At 27.1% G+C, this 15,568-nt stretch overlaps 1 protein-coding gene across 1 annotated transcript in view; it reads left to right on the forward strand.

The window, feature by feature from the left end:
• Nucleotides 1-6,204, forward strand: part of LOC145849148 (uncharacterized) — a 60,352-nt gene extending 54,148 nt beyond the window's left edge. The window contains exon 32 of the mRNA XM_082954248.1: nucleotides 3,749-6,204. Coding sequence (XP_082810374.1) covers nucleotides 3,749-5,949 — 2,201 coding nt within the window. The 3' untranslated portion in view covers nucleotides 5,950-6,204. The remainder of the gene's footprint in view (nucleotides 1-3,748) is intronic.
• Nucleotides 6,205-15,568: the final 9,364 nt, after the last annotated feature.

Consider the following 15,568-nt stretch of genomic DNA (forward strand, 5'->3'; position numbering starts at 1 on the left):
AGATTGTGATGATTGCTTGTGTGGGACAAGATAAAATTATGTTTTTACCACAGAGGATATGGTTTCTGCTTTGTTGTTTGAGAAAATTCCCTTTGTTGAAAGAAAGTACAGTAACCTTTCGCTTATTTACCCACATTGTGTCCACAGAAAAAGTGCGTAAAGATATGAGAGATCGTAAAGATACGAGAGGTACCAAATATACTTACTATAATGGCTGTTTTTTGATATTGCTTCTAGTTAAAAGCAAACTAGGGACTTTCCCATTTTTAATAGTTTGTTTACTTTATTTATAAATATGAAAACAAAAGATAAAACTATATATACATTTAAAAAATATATATAAATTTATATAAAATAATAATATGTACTTGAAGAAAAATTTTACTTATTTTAATAATAAGTAGATTTTATCTTTATTTATATGTAAGTTATTTGATACTTAACATTTATATTCTATTCTACTTGGCAAATTCAATTTAAAATTAAGCGTTTGTTTACAACTAGGAAATGGTGTAGTGTTTATATTGAATTTTTTTCTATAGTCTTTTACAAAAATATGCATTTAGTGCTGTAATGGGATTTCTTCTTTTGAACAAAGTTATAAAAATTAATCTGTTATTATTAACAAAATTTCTGATTTACTGAGCTATAACTAAATATTAATCAATTATTCAAGGAACATAAGTTTACTAAGTCTAAAGAAATAGAGAGGTAAGTTAGCATTTAAAAACATATTTTAAATTAAAAATGTACAATAAACCTATTTTGTGTAATATTAGAAAAAATTAAAAATTTTATTTTTTGATTTTTTTAGAATTCTAAAATGCGTAACTAAACGAGAGTGCGTAACGTCACGAGTGCGTAAAGATGCGAGAGGTTACTGTAATGATCAAAATGAAAAACTCTTAATATACTTAATTCTATATTGGCACAGTCGACCAAGGAAGGTTAATGTTGGTCACATACAAGATAATTATTCTGATTTTTTCAACAAGAAACCGATATATTGTTAATTAATGCTGGTAAAAGTATCAGCTTCAAAAACATTAAATTTAACAAGATAACCTTGCGTAAAGTCAAGGCAACCGCTGTACATCCTCATGCGTCGGTTAAGATTGTCGACCGTGGCACAAACAAGTTTGCATAAAAGTTTAATAATACTAGCGCGCAGTTGAATATCTCGGGATCAAATAAAAACTCAAAAAACTGGTTTTGTAAGGAGAATTTAGTGTCTTTAAAACCATTACAAATAAATTCCTACAAAACTCTTGTAAATGTCTTTAGGATTTCAAAGTTAATTAAAGCGAAATTTTTCAAAAAAAAGAGTAAATAGAACGTACACTGTACAGAGATCGTATATGCAAGCGAATTTGTGATGAGTTTTTTTCTTTCATAGGAAACCATGGTTGATCTCCTGGTCATAAATAAAAGTTTCCCTACCATTTGACCTCAACCGCCTCATCAGCATTCTGAAATTGCTGTGAGTACAAACGATCTAGTTGACCTGCACTCAAAAGACCATAGCGTAACTGGTGATTTCCTTCCAAACAGTGAAGTGCCTGATTAACTTACAAAGTTGCAAAATAGATTAAGATGCGTTAATGGCTCTAACAAAGGTACATAGTTTCACTTTTTAGTGCATGGCCACATGAAGATCTTTACAAAATGAGTCGGTCTTCGTTGATTTATGAAGTTACTACGAAGGAAACCACAAAGCAGACACAATATGATTAAGTACTTTAGTGCGTAATGGTGTGTATAAAAGAATGTCGAAGTTTGAATAGGGATGATTTTTTGTTAACTTACTTTAAGTACAGGGTTGCCACTTTACCTGGAAAAACCCTGAAAAACCTGGAATTTGACAATTTTGACCAAAAAAACTGGAAAAACCTGGAATTTATAATAATTTTAACATCTTCTGTAGTAATATTTCGATTTGACACAAAAAATCTATCATATAAATAAGATTTTTTTGTCATCATCAAAAAATTTTTTATTAAAAAACATATTTAAAGTAACTTAACAGTATCTCTTCAATGTTTTTATACTATTTAACACAGTTTCTTATATAGAAATTAACTTAAAACTAAAAATAGACCCAAAAAAGTGTACTTTTAAAAACCTAAAAGAAATTTGGAAAACCTGAAAAAAATTTTGAAAAAACAAGTGGCAACCCTGTAAGTATGATGAAGCATATCTACAGGGTGGGCAAAAAGTCTTCGACTAGTTGGAAAACGGATTGTTTGCAAAGAAATAAAAAACATAAGTAAACGTTAATGAAAATTATAATAAACGAAACTAAGAATAAACTTGAAGTCTTATTTAAAAGTTATGTGTAATATAAGTCGTTTTGTAACTTCTAGTTGTTAGATATTTTGTATATATTTCTTCATTTGTAAAACATAGATCAATTTATTGAAATAAAAGTTAAACTAGTTTTTTTATGCCTTTATACAGGGGTCTACAAACTACGGCTTGCAAAGCGAAGATATATTTTTTATCTTAAAATATATTGTTTTAAACAAATTTAAAAAATGTAATAAAAAAATACAATCTGGCTCTTATTTAATAATTAGAGCAATAACTAGTGCTTTACTATTGCTTATATTATCAGATTTTACTTAAAAATAGTATTTTTATTAATTACTACAATAATTTTAAATAATTGCAGCCCGCGCAATACTTTTTCTTTAAACTGCGACTAGCGAGCAATCGGCCTGCGACTTATAAAAGGCTACTGAACCCTGCCTGACTACTTTTTGTCAACGTACCGTTCATTTAAGTACTTCCTTGTTCAAAAATATAGTTTTTTATATTTCTTTTTTTAATAAAATGTTTCATATTACAAAAATTTACCTTGACATAATTTATGGTAGCTATTTCCTTTTTTTTTTGTTCTATTTATTTTTATTAAAAACAAAACTTTCCGTTAAAAACAAAGTAGTTTGTTTTGAATAATGTTTTTATTGAAAACTGGTTTAATAGTTTCATCTGGTAATAAGCTTTACTGAGCGCCGACAAACAAAATATGGAAAGTTTCAATCTAAATAAGTCTAAATTGAGTATTATCAGTCTAAAATCAGCAAAGTTTTGCGTACGAACTCTAATAAAAAGAGTGGTATATAATTGTTAAACAAACTGTATAATTTTTAGGACATTTTTATGTATTTTCAGTTTTTCCTATACTTATTAGCTCCCGATTCATTGAGCAATTAACACTAAAGTTTAGATGATATTATTATGAACCAGGGATGGGTTAAATACGGCCCGACAAGACTGCACCTTACTTTTTAGCATAAAAAGCTTTAAATTGAAAGTGTTGAAATTTTTGTAAATTTAATAGTAAATAAGGTGTGGAGCTCATATCATTTATAGTTAGTGGTTAAGCAAGCAAAAGTTCGTTTTTGGTACAAGACTGCCAAAATACGGCAGCCCGTGAAAGTCTTTATAAAGTAGTCCGGTCACTAAAGTAATAAATTTTTCCACCTCTTTCCCGCCGATTAGAAAAGTTGCCCCACCTTTTCTGGGCTAGGTATATTTCTATATGATCATTTAAGTTGCTAAGCTACTTTATGTTATAATAAAGTTACACAAAGTCATGCAGAGCTAAAAATAGCTTCATTATTATTTTGTTTCAATTAAAACTCTGCTTTTAAATAAATTGTAAGTGTTTGTTACCACAATCTAAATTTAAACTAAAAAAATTGACTTCTAGATATGTTTTAGACTAATTAATGTTTTTTTACAGATGAATTTGACGAAAATCATGGCAAGTTTACTGAAAAACACAAAAAAATAAATGAGATTGTTGAAGATCGATGTTCTAGACATGAGTTTATTAAAGAATGTAGTCCAAAAAATTTACATACTAATGAAAAAAATAAGATATCTCAAGATGCAGGCGACAATCGTTTAAGTAAACATATGAAAAATAATAATTTGATTAAAAGTTTTAGTTTCAAAAGTCAATTAAATGTTGATGATCAAAATTTAATTGAGTATCCAGAAGTGAATTTTTCGTCAAAAAGTTCTTCGTTTAGCCGAAGGTTTGCAAAAAATTCCCCTAAAAATCATTCTGTTGAAAATGTTTTTGTAAAATGTTCTAAACCATATACAAAAATGTATTATAACAATAAAGAGAGTGATAACGTTATCTTGCATAGTTCTACAAAAACAATCAATGGAGAAAGTGAGCTTAAAAATTTGAATTTAAAAAAGTTACACATCAACAAAAGTTCTGACAACATAGAATTAAAAGAAAAAAACCCGTGTAAGATAGTAAAAAGTTTTAGTGATTACGTTCCTTTGATTCAAAACGATGATTTTGCAATAACTAAGAACATAAGCATGTGTAATTCGGCTAAAAGTTTATCTGATGTAACAATTGGTAGTCCGATACAAAATTCATTTTACGTTGATTACAATAATAAAGATGTTTTTGTCGAAGGCAACGTTCAAAAACTGTCAGTGGTTAATGAAAACATCAGAAAAGCAGAAGTTACAGATCCTAGAGTGAAAGCAAAACTACGTGAGTTAAAAACCTTTAAACTTGAAACGTCTGAGGTTAATAACAAACTTGAACGGTTTTCGAAAAGTCCTAAAAGAACAGTTGCTTGTGCAAAAAACGAAAAAACCTTTAAAAAGGAAGAAAATGAGCAACTTAAGTTTGAGCTTTCAAAAATATTAAAAAAAGATAAAAAATTTCTTGACAACTGTGATGTTAATTTGAAAAGTCTATTAAGAGCCGTAGTTGAAACTAAACTTAAAGAAAATGAAAGCAATAATCTTTCTGAATACAATGTTCCAGTAAAAGACAATAAAGAAATTAAAAACAGCGTAACACCTAGACATTTTTCAAAAAAACGTCACAGAGATCATAATTTAGAAAAAAAATCTTTGAAAAGAAAAAGTAAAGATATCAGTTTCCATAGTTTAGTGAAAAAACGAAATAAAGTTATCCAAACAATCCCACTTCAAGGAAATATCAACGAAGTTGTTTTGGATCCAAGACTAAGTTGTTGCAGTGACATAATAAAAAAAATCGGCTTAGTCAAGCTTCAAAGTATAAGAACGTTAATTGAAAATAAAAAAATTGATCTAAAACAAAAAAAATTAAAGATAATCGAAAATGGTGTGAATGAAGTTAAGTTTATACAATCTTTAAAGTCTTTAGGTATGCTTGATTATGAAAGGAATCAAGTTATAGAAAAAAATATAAAAGTAAAAGCTAAAGTAACTAAAGAAAAATCGGAAGAATTGTTAACTGATGATAAATTATTGCAAAACAGTGATGATAAAGACATACAATTCAACTTAAAGGGACCTGAAGTTACACCTTGTAGTAAGCAAAACTTAAAAAGTTTACATTTTTTTTCATTTGAAAAGGAAAGTAACATTCAAAAAAAAGAAGAATTTAAATCAATTCTAAACGATTTATATAGAAAATTTGAAGAAAAAAAAAAAGTTAATAGAATTTTGCATGAAAAACCAACTAAATGTTTTGAAAGCGGTTTGTCTATTTCATCACAATCTAAGCTTGTTAATTATGACTTTGAGAATAATAAAAAACAAAGAAGAAATAGTTTAATGAAGGTAAAAAAATACTTTGATGAAACCAAAAACACTAGACCTGAAACGCTTTGTCCAAAACTTCAGAGAGGGATTAGCTTTGATGACGCATTAAGAGATCACCAATCAAAGATGTCTAGCAGCTTTAATGTTATTAGTATGGTTACATTTGATAAGACTCAGAATGAAGGTGATAAAAACGGTATATGTGAAAAAAAATCTAATATTGTTGGAAACAATTATTGTAATAAAGTAAACTATCTGAATCAAAATTTAACAGTTAAGGAGTTTTATGAAGAGGGACAAATTGATAGTGGTGAAATTAAACTAGTTACAAAAAATAAAAAAAGGATGAAGAAAAACTTACAAAAAGAACAATGATTCATCAAAAGCGTGTCAGTATAGATCAAACATGCCTGTTTGAAACTTTTTTTCTTATATATTCAAAGTTTACTAGATGATAATTTGAATTTTTTTAACCAATAGTTAAGCATTTTGAAAGCTTTAACGTATTTTTTTTGGTTTTATTGTATTACATAATTAGTTAGGTTTTGTATTTACATCTGTTGAAATGAAGTTTTTAAGTATCAAGTACAAGCTTTTTAGTATCTTCTTAGAAATATTTAATTTGTAATCACTCAGAATAGATACTTTGATAGAAAGTTTAAAAGTAAAATGTTAGTAAACTTTTCAAAATATCTACCAGCTTGAGTAATTTTTCTTTTAGTTTAAGTTTGACAAAAATTTTTAAAACACTATCATGTTTCATCAAAAAAACTATTAATAACAGAGTAATTTTTTTGAGTAATAATTTTTCTAATTGATAAGTTGTTCTAAACTCAATATTGTTTAAAAACAAGTATTATGAAACAGTTATAGTTAGTCTATTTCATATTATATCGAGACTTTTAAGTGTGCTTCATTAACCAAATTGTAATATTTTGCTTCAATTTAAACCATAAAGTTGCAGTGTTGTTTATTAAATAAAGTTTTTAATGTTTTTTTTTATAAATATATAAATTATTTGTTATTATCTAGCTTAAAAATAAAAAAATAAACAAAAACTATTTATACTAAAGATCTGAAAATAATACAGTCTGTGTAATTATATATATTTATATACTATAATATAAGAATGTTGTCTTACTATTAATGTCCTTAATTTTATTAAACATTTTTGGTATTTAATTTTATGTGGGGCAGTTCAAAGTTCAAAAAAAAATTTAATTGTAGAAGCTAACCTTGTTCAAAGCAGAGTTGCCGAAATTCCCCTGAACTCTATACTTTAGGAATAAGTTCTTGAATTTAGAAGTTTGAAAAATTTATAAATTTATAATTGTCTTTAAACAGTTTCGTTTAGACAAAAAGGATTTATATTTTAAAATGATATAACTTAAAAACGTTCAGAAATTAATTACTAAATAAAATATTAGTAAGTTGAAGCATTTTTTCTGAAAAATTACTCATATATTTTTATTACTACTACTTAATTTAAAAACAGTTTTTTAGACCACACGTTGAATTTACATTTTAATTTAAACCAAGGTTTGTTAATTAGTTAATATTTTTTGTACTAATTTGTCTACTTCGAGGAAAATAGTTTTGTGATAAACTCTGATTAAATTTTAGGCTTTTATTTTTTGTACTTTTGAAGTACTTTAATTGTAATAAACTTATTAGAATTGACTTCTTTACTACTTTGACATAGCAACCGACATTTATAATAAAGAAATACTTTATGATTATTATTAAATAACATCTATACATTTTTTAAATATATAGCTATAGAGAATATATTTACAAGGTATTCAATAATTTTAAGCTGTAATTCATTCTACTAATACAAATTAAATAAAGCTTTTTTCAATATTTACCGGTACCTGCAATTTTCAGAAAATAATAATTTTAAATTACGCAAAAAAAGCTAATCAGCACTTTAAATATGAAAAGATTGGCTTATCTATAAAATAAAGAGGCTGACAATCATCCATTTTTGAAAACCATTTTCGTTGAGCATTTATATAGTATAAGAACTAAAAGCTCTTTTTTTAGATTATACTTTGCAATTACCAGCCTGTTAAAAAGTTTAATTGTTGATAAAGTATAAGTTTTATATGATTTTTTGTAAATTTAATTAAGCTACACAAATTTAGAATAGTTTTACATGATTGCAATTGTATTCACACTAACGAAATTTCTTGCAACCTAATAGTAACTTTACATAATAAGCAATGGCGTTTAAATGGTAAATATGGTTGTGGTTAAAAATACTAACGTATACAATAATAAACTAATTTTATTTGTTAAATACTTTAAACATAACAGTTGTTTTTGTACTCAATGCTTTATTGAATTACGGAAATTTGCTGCTTATAAAACATGAAACGCTCTACGAAGTCTGTAAAATATAAACGTACAAACAAAAAGCATTCAAAAATTTATATTTATTTATGTGCAGAATATTTTTATTATATTTACAATTAACTCATATTTAAAGTAAAAATAAATCAAAGCATTTAAGTTTGAGGCTTTATTAGGAACAATAGTATAGTTCAGGCACGTAGCTTGGTGCATTTCTGCCAATCTGCAGATATGTATTATTTTGTGCAAAAAAACTTGCTTTTAATTCAATTCTTCAGCTTAAAAGGCCCTGCTTTATTAGCTTTTAGTATTGATTTATACTTTGTTTTGACTCCTGAAAGATAATTTGAACATGTATGTACTTTTAGCACTTTTAGTGTCTATAAAATGGAACGAATTAAGTACATCTAAATTGTATACATTTAGCTCAGGGGTCGGCAGGCAGTTGGTGGTCGCGGGCCAAATTTCAAGTTTACGAAGTCTTCGCGGGCCGCAGTTTTAGTTTAAGTGAAATTTGAATAATCTTTTAGTTTTAGTCACACGAGAGAAAAGTTTTACTTTTATTAAACTTATCATTAAAAATGACTTTAAGCTATACATAGAATGCTTATTTAAACTAATATTTATTAAAACAAAATTTACATTGACTAATATACTTAAGTGTTAATAAACTATGTACTTTCATAAGCACTTAATAAGTTAAACTTAATACTTTTGTAACTTTACTTACAACGTAACTCTCTATAAAAAACAAACTTAAAAGATAATTTATGGGTTACTTTTATATATTTATTATATAATTAACCACTTTTTTCATATTTCTAAGAGTATTTACTTAAAAAAAAAGTTTTTGCGTGTTAAATAGTTTACATTCATTAAAAACTTTAGTAATTAGTTAACTTAAAAAAATTAATACCTGTTTGTATTCCAGAAAGCTAGAACAAATTCTTAAACATAATTAATTCTCTAATACTTAAATAAAATATCTTATTAGTAACTAGTCTTTACATAGTTGCCACTTAAAAAGCAAAAATGTCTGAGTTGTATCAAACCAGCCTAAGTTTATTAAAAGTTGAAAAAGCTAATAAATCGTTGTTAATTAAGCTTTTATTTTACCTAGTAAAAATATCATCATCATCAAAAAGTACACAAAGTGTAAAAAAACAAGAAAAAACTACAAATAGTAAACTAAACTACAGTCATAAAAACTATTCTGGGAATTAAAAGATTTCTTTAAAGTGTTTAAAATAAAAGTTTCACACAAACCTGATTTTTCAAGCTTTTAAAATAGCTTGTTTGTGTAATAACCCAGTTAAAAAAAGTTCACAGCATAAAGAAATAACGAAAGTTATTAACAGTAAATAAATTACATGCCAAAAAAAATTATAAGTCAGCTGGAAAGGACAATTAAGTTTCTTAAACAATTTTAACAAAAGTATAAAACTTTATTGAGTCATTAGCGAAATAGAAAAAAATATTTTTTATTAAGCATTATAGCAATCCTTTATCTGCAATAAGAATATTGCATTTAAAAATAACAATTATAAAATACAAGACGAGCAACAATAAAAAAAACGTTAGTTAGGAGTTATTGCGAGAAACGATAAAAAAAAATCACCAAAGTCAGTTCCAAAAAAGCACATGATTATCTTCAGTAACTACAGAATTATCATAAAAAAATGCTAAGACAAGTTATAAAGTAGCAAAGTTTATTATTTAAAATTTAATACCGTTTATAATTGAAAACTTTTTTAAAGAATTTATGTTGGCAGTAATGAAAAAAGTTTGTTTATTTCTTCAATGACAACAAAAAGTTGCATTTAGGAAATGCATTAAGGTTATAAAGTCGCATAAATCAAATTAGGACTTTCATTAATATGTTAACATGAGAGCTCTGATAGAAAAACTATTGCTCATCTGAGAATTCTTATTAGAGATGTTTTTACTAACTTTGACATTTTAGTAGAATTTATTGGTTTAGTTCCAACACAAAGCACAACAATCGGTGAAATTTTACAAGTAAAGGTGCAATGCAACAATACAAAGTTTTTAGAAGTACAACTCCTTCTTTTATTTTTAGTATAAAGTTTAATTAAATTTTAAAAAGTGTCTTAAAAAATATATCAGTATTAAAAAACACTGTTAAGCTACTTTAATACATTTTTTAATAAAGAAATGTTTATTTGCTAAATTTTTTTGTGTCAAATTCAAATTTTATTACTTTACATGTAAAAATTGTTTAAAATTCCAGGTTTTTTCAAAAATTCTCAAGTTCAAGTTTTTTTCCAAAATTTTTAAGCATAAATTTTCAAGTTCAAAGCTTTTCCGGGACTCAAGTTTTTTGGCAACACTGATTGTTCACACTTAAATGTACACAATAATATAAATAATACATTGAATTATACCAGCTGCAAAACTTAAAATTTAACATATGTTATAACTCAAACTAACACTGTGGGTTGAGCAAAACTTACGTCATAAGTTTAATTTGCCACTCTTTCAAGCAAAAAAGCCAGCCTGAGTCAACAAAAACATTTCTGATATTTTTGTATACAAAAAACAATTCTAGTTAAAAACTTATTAAATGACTTGGTTGGCCTGAGATTTGAAGTCTTCAAATAGTGATAGTCTGAGTGTGTGTCAATTAGTGATGTACCGGACTCACTATCCGGGTCCGAGTCCGGCCGGATATTGCCATTTTTGTCTGATATCCGGATCCGGCCGGATTCTAATTTGAAAAAAAAGTCCGGATCCGGTTCCGGCCGGATTCTAATTTTTAAAAAAAGTCCGGGTCCGGTTCCGGCCGGATTCTAATTTGAAAAAAAAGTCCAGATCCGGGTCCGGCCGGATCCTAACAGAGATCCGGCCGGACCCGGATCTAGTTAGTAAAAAAGAGCATACTGAAAAGTATTTTTTCATAAACAAACCCTATGTAAATTAATAAGAGTCATTTTCGTCAGTTAAAATTAAACACCTACCGTGATTGGCTCATTTTGTACCCGTGACTAATTTATATTTGTTTACATTTAAACTATGAAATAAACATTTCATGAAATGCAACTCTTTACATATGTTGTAAAATTGAAAACTTTGGAATGAATACTTGCATTATTTATTGTTTAAAGTTGAGCTCAGAGAATATTTAGAGTTAATACGGTTGAATGTACTAGCCAATGAGAATCATATGACGAAATTTTTCAAACTAAATACTGATGTAAAAAAACATCAGAACATGACAGGCAGTTTATATGTAAGCAGTTAGTTAGTTTGGTGTGTAGCTTGAAGCAACAAAATATCTTGAACGTTTTTGTGAATGCTTATTGTAAGTAGTGTTTTGTTTTAAAAGTGAATATTTCAACTGGTGTTTAATTGTTAAAATATTTAAGCCAAGTTTATAGTTTAATAGTTTATTAAAAATTTTACAGTTTCTTGTTTACTAAAAGTTTTATTTAATTTTTAGTTTTTTGTTTTAAGTCTTTTGATATAGATTTAAATAGCTTCCAGTTTTTAAAGTGTTACCAAAGTAGTTAATAATTTTGTATATGCTAGTATTTCTTGTTGTGTTTTATATAAAAGATTCATCACTCAAAACTGTCGTGTCTGATTATAGAAAGTAGTCTCAGTTTGAATTTAGTATTTGTTAGATATTTAATTAAATAAGGTAGGATTTAATTATGATGGGTAGTACTAATAAGTTAAGTGTACCACAATCAGTCCAAAACTTTACTACCAAATTGTCAACCTTTGCTAGCTGTTCTATTGATTATTAGATTAAAGTAATTTTTTCAGTTTTTAAAAACCTCATTCTGACTCAGGCTTGTTTATACTCACTCTAGCTAGTTTTATTGACTTAAACAGTGGCAACCCTGCTAGTTTAAAAATTTTTGGGAATTTTAGAAAATCTTGGACTGCATCAGGCTAGTTCAGTTTTTTATAAAAACTCAGGCTAGTTTTCTTTTAGATTTTGAATGAGTTTAAGCTGATCCAGTTTTCAATATTTTGTAATTTTCTAGTGTATTTTGTTCAAGAACTTGATTTCAGATTTTTAATTGTAAACAACACCTAAATTTGTAAACCTTGTGGCTAGCTGTTCTACTTATTATTAAATTAAATTTATTTTTCAGTTTTTAAAAACCTCATTCTGACTCAGGCTAGTTTATTCTAGTGATGTACCGGACTCACTATCCGGGTCCGGCCGGATATTGCCATTTTTGTCTGATATCCGGATCCGGCCGGATTCTAATTTGAAAAAAAAGTCCGGATCCGGTTCCGGCCGGACTCTAATTTGAAAAAAAAGTCCGGATCTGGTTCCGGCCGGATTCTAATTTGAAAAAAAAGTCCGGATCCGGTTCCGGCCGGATTCTAATTTGAAAAAAAAGTCCGGATCCGGGTCCGGTACATCACTAGTGTCAATGTTTAGTTGTTTATTTGCTTGAATTTGAAATATTTTGATTAACAATGTACAAACTTCATAAATTTACCATCCCTAAGTCTAGTTTATATTAATTAGGTAGCTCCAAAAAACAGCAAATGTGTGTATTGATATGCAAGGCATAAAAGTTAACTTAGTTTGACAAAAACAATTTTTGAAAAATGAAAATATATACCTAACAAAAACTATATTAGTTTATGTCATATATATTGTTTTAAATGTGTCTGTACAAATTTAGATCTTACAAGTAGAAACAACAATGTTAGAAAATTATGCAGAAACTTAACTTAAACTAACTAAAGTATTAAATAAAAAGTGGTTTAAAATATGAGCATCTTTTAAACTTGGTGTGCATATAAACTAATTTAAGTGCTAAGAAAAATTCTAAAAAGTTAAAATGTGTCAAAACAAAAATTAAATAAACCTTATTTCTTATGACTATGTTATTCTAAATGTTTTTACACTAAAAGATAACATTTACAATAAAAAAAATTATAAAAGAAACTTAGGTATAAAAAACAGTGAAAAAGAATATCTAGGCTATAAAGAAATGACACTTTAGTTAATTACTGCGCATTACTTTTGTACAAAATGGAAAACATTTGCATTTAGTTTATTTAATAAATAGGTATTATATAACTAACTTATTAAATTTAAGCACTGTTTACACTCTTTTTTCAGATAATTGCTTGCTGTTGTAAAAAAGAAGTTATTATGAAACTCAGAAAAATATCCTGTTAAAATGATAATCTGTCTTTTTCACATTTTTAGACTAAAGCAGTATTTTCTTCTAATTGTTTTTAAATATTATACAGAGATTTAAAACCAAACTAATCAAGTTTAATCGAGTTACCAAAAAAAATTTAACTTGAAATATATTTTTGCTCAGCGGGCCACAAAATTTTCTTTCGCAGGCCGCATTCCATTCAAAAAAATAACGTGCTCGCGGGCCGCAGATTTACCCTTCGCGGGCCGCAATTGGCCCGCCCCCGCGGGCCGCAGTTTGCCGATCCCTGATTTAGTTCATATAATATTTCATTTATCAAAAAGCTATGCATTGCAAAATTGATTTTAATAAAGTCTGTAGCTTTTTATTTAAAATCAAACAATTTTATGATACAAAAATTTGCATAATTCAATGTTGTTTCTATTGACTACGTTAAATGTTCGATTTGGAAAATTTCCACAAAAACTCCTAAAATTGTACACTTAACAATATAACTGTTTTTCAATTAAATTGTCACTTTCTTATACTTATTTCTAATTGGTTTAAAAAAGTGGCAACACATAAAGAATCATAGGGTGGAGCAACATAAATAGCCTTGTATACAGTTATTACTTCAACATTCCATTTATGTTCGAAGTTTTAACATAACTGCATACTTTCATATTAATATACAATAACATTAGAGGTAGTTTAAATTGCTCTCTTACCGCTATGACATCATCATTTCAAATTTTTATTTTTTTGCAGATTTGTAACTTTTTCGAGCTAGCTACGTTCCTGATATAGTTTAAGAATAAAGACTTAAAACTTTTTTTTACTTTCAGTTATTTGTCATTCGTAAATATATCAAACCTATAGTTTTACATTCGTTTTAGTTTTACGTTAAGTTTTACACTTTCCGTAGAGCTAGCTGTCTATACTTTATGAGAAGAAAACGCCGTAAGCCAATTGAGGATTTCGTACAATAACAATTGCTTTTGTTTTACAATAAACGCTGCTTTGTTGTATCTCTAAGATTTTACGCCTCATAACTTTATATTTAAGTCTGCTGCATACAATCAAAGTTGCTACAGTCAACACTCAACAGTGTAACAATGTCAAATTTATAAATCAAAATTCTGCCGGATTGATAAAAAAAAAATTCTAGTTTATCTTTGCTAACTTACACTTTGAATATAACATTTTATTCGTTTGTTACTGATAAAAGGAATTGGCAGACTTTCTATACGGCCAGCCTGACCAACTAAAAAGTGTTGCGGGTCCGACATATTAAAAACTAACCTTCTTAGATCGTGTATTTAAAAAAAATACTATACATTTTTTAACTAAAGTTGTATTAGTATAATCTTTTAATAAGAAGTGCTTTGTATAAAAAATAATTTCTTAAAAGCAAATTTAAAAATATTTTTAATTAAGTAGCTCAGTTTTAGTTAAAAGCTAAATATACGTGCAAGTTAGAGGTTTGGCTTAGTGAACCGGATTCAGATCGTGCGCCGTACGATGCCGATATTAAACCTACAATAATTTTATAGCTAATAAATAAATAAATTAGATAAACAAATTATAGTTTATAAAAGTTTAATATAATCAACTTTGCCTTAAGATAGGGGTAGCAACATACGGCCTGCGATTATGATGTAACACGACCGCCAGTGGCGCTTAAGGATAATCTATCAAAAAAAGTTTATAAAAACCTAAAAATGTACTTTTTTGCGCTCAGTTAGCAATCAGCTTGTGCACAAAGCACATCACATTTATAATTTTAACTCTTTACAAGAACTTCATGTTATGTAAGATTTATTTTTGTTATTTGTTGTACTTCTTTTTCGCGACAAAGTTTGTTCTACTAATAGATTAGCTGTTTTGTCACTTGCTAATAAATGTAGTTCATTAAAATTTATATATAGCAAGTAATATTAACAAATTATACAGTATCCTTCTTTTATTACACTGACATATGTTTCTGTGTGTTAACAGATTAACACACTTCAACTAAGCTCTGTAAAATAGTAATAAATACTGTAAGGAAAGAATAGAAGCTAAAGTAGTTGTATACATGTGGTTATTAAAATAAAAATAATTGCGAAATATTTTTATAGGTTAATGGTTAATAGTAGATAAAAAACTTAATGTTAAATCCAACTATTATAAAACCATATAATTTTTGTAATTTTTAAGTCTGAATTAAATAAAGTAAACTTAAATACACAATAAAATAACAAATCATAATATAAACTATTTACATGAAATAGTAGAAAGAACTACATAATTGTATATATTTACTGGTTGCTAATCATTGAAAAAAATATATCTGATAATTACGTCATAATATATATGAACATTGGGATAAGCTATTAAATTTATACTACAAAGTTAGATATTTTATTCTTTATGTTTGGAAAAGGCAACAAAGCGCCTTAAAAAAGTAATATGTATTCTATTGTGAATAAAAAGTAAAACAACAGACATTAATTATTGAG

Source organism: Thalia democratica, chromosome 1 (assembly GCF_965202585.1).
Source record: "Thalia democratica chromosome 1, ktThaDemo2.hap1.1, whole genome shotgun sequence".
Taxonomy (NCBI): Eukaryota; Metazoa; Chordata; class Thaliacea; order Salpida; family Salpidae; genus Thalia; species Thalia democratica.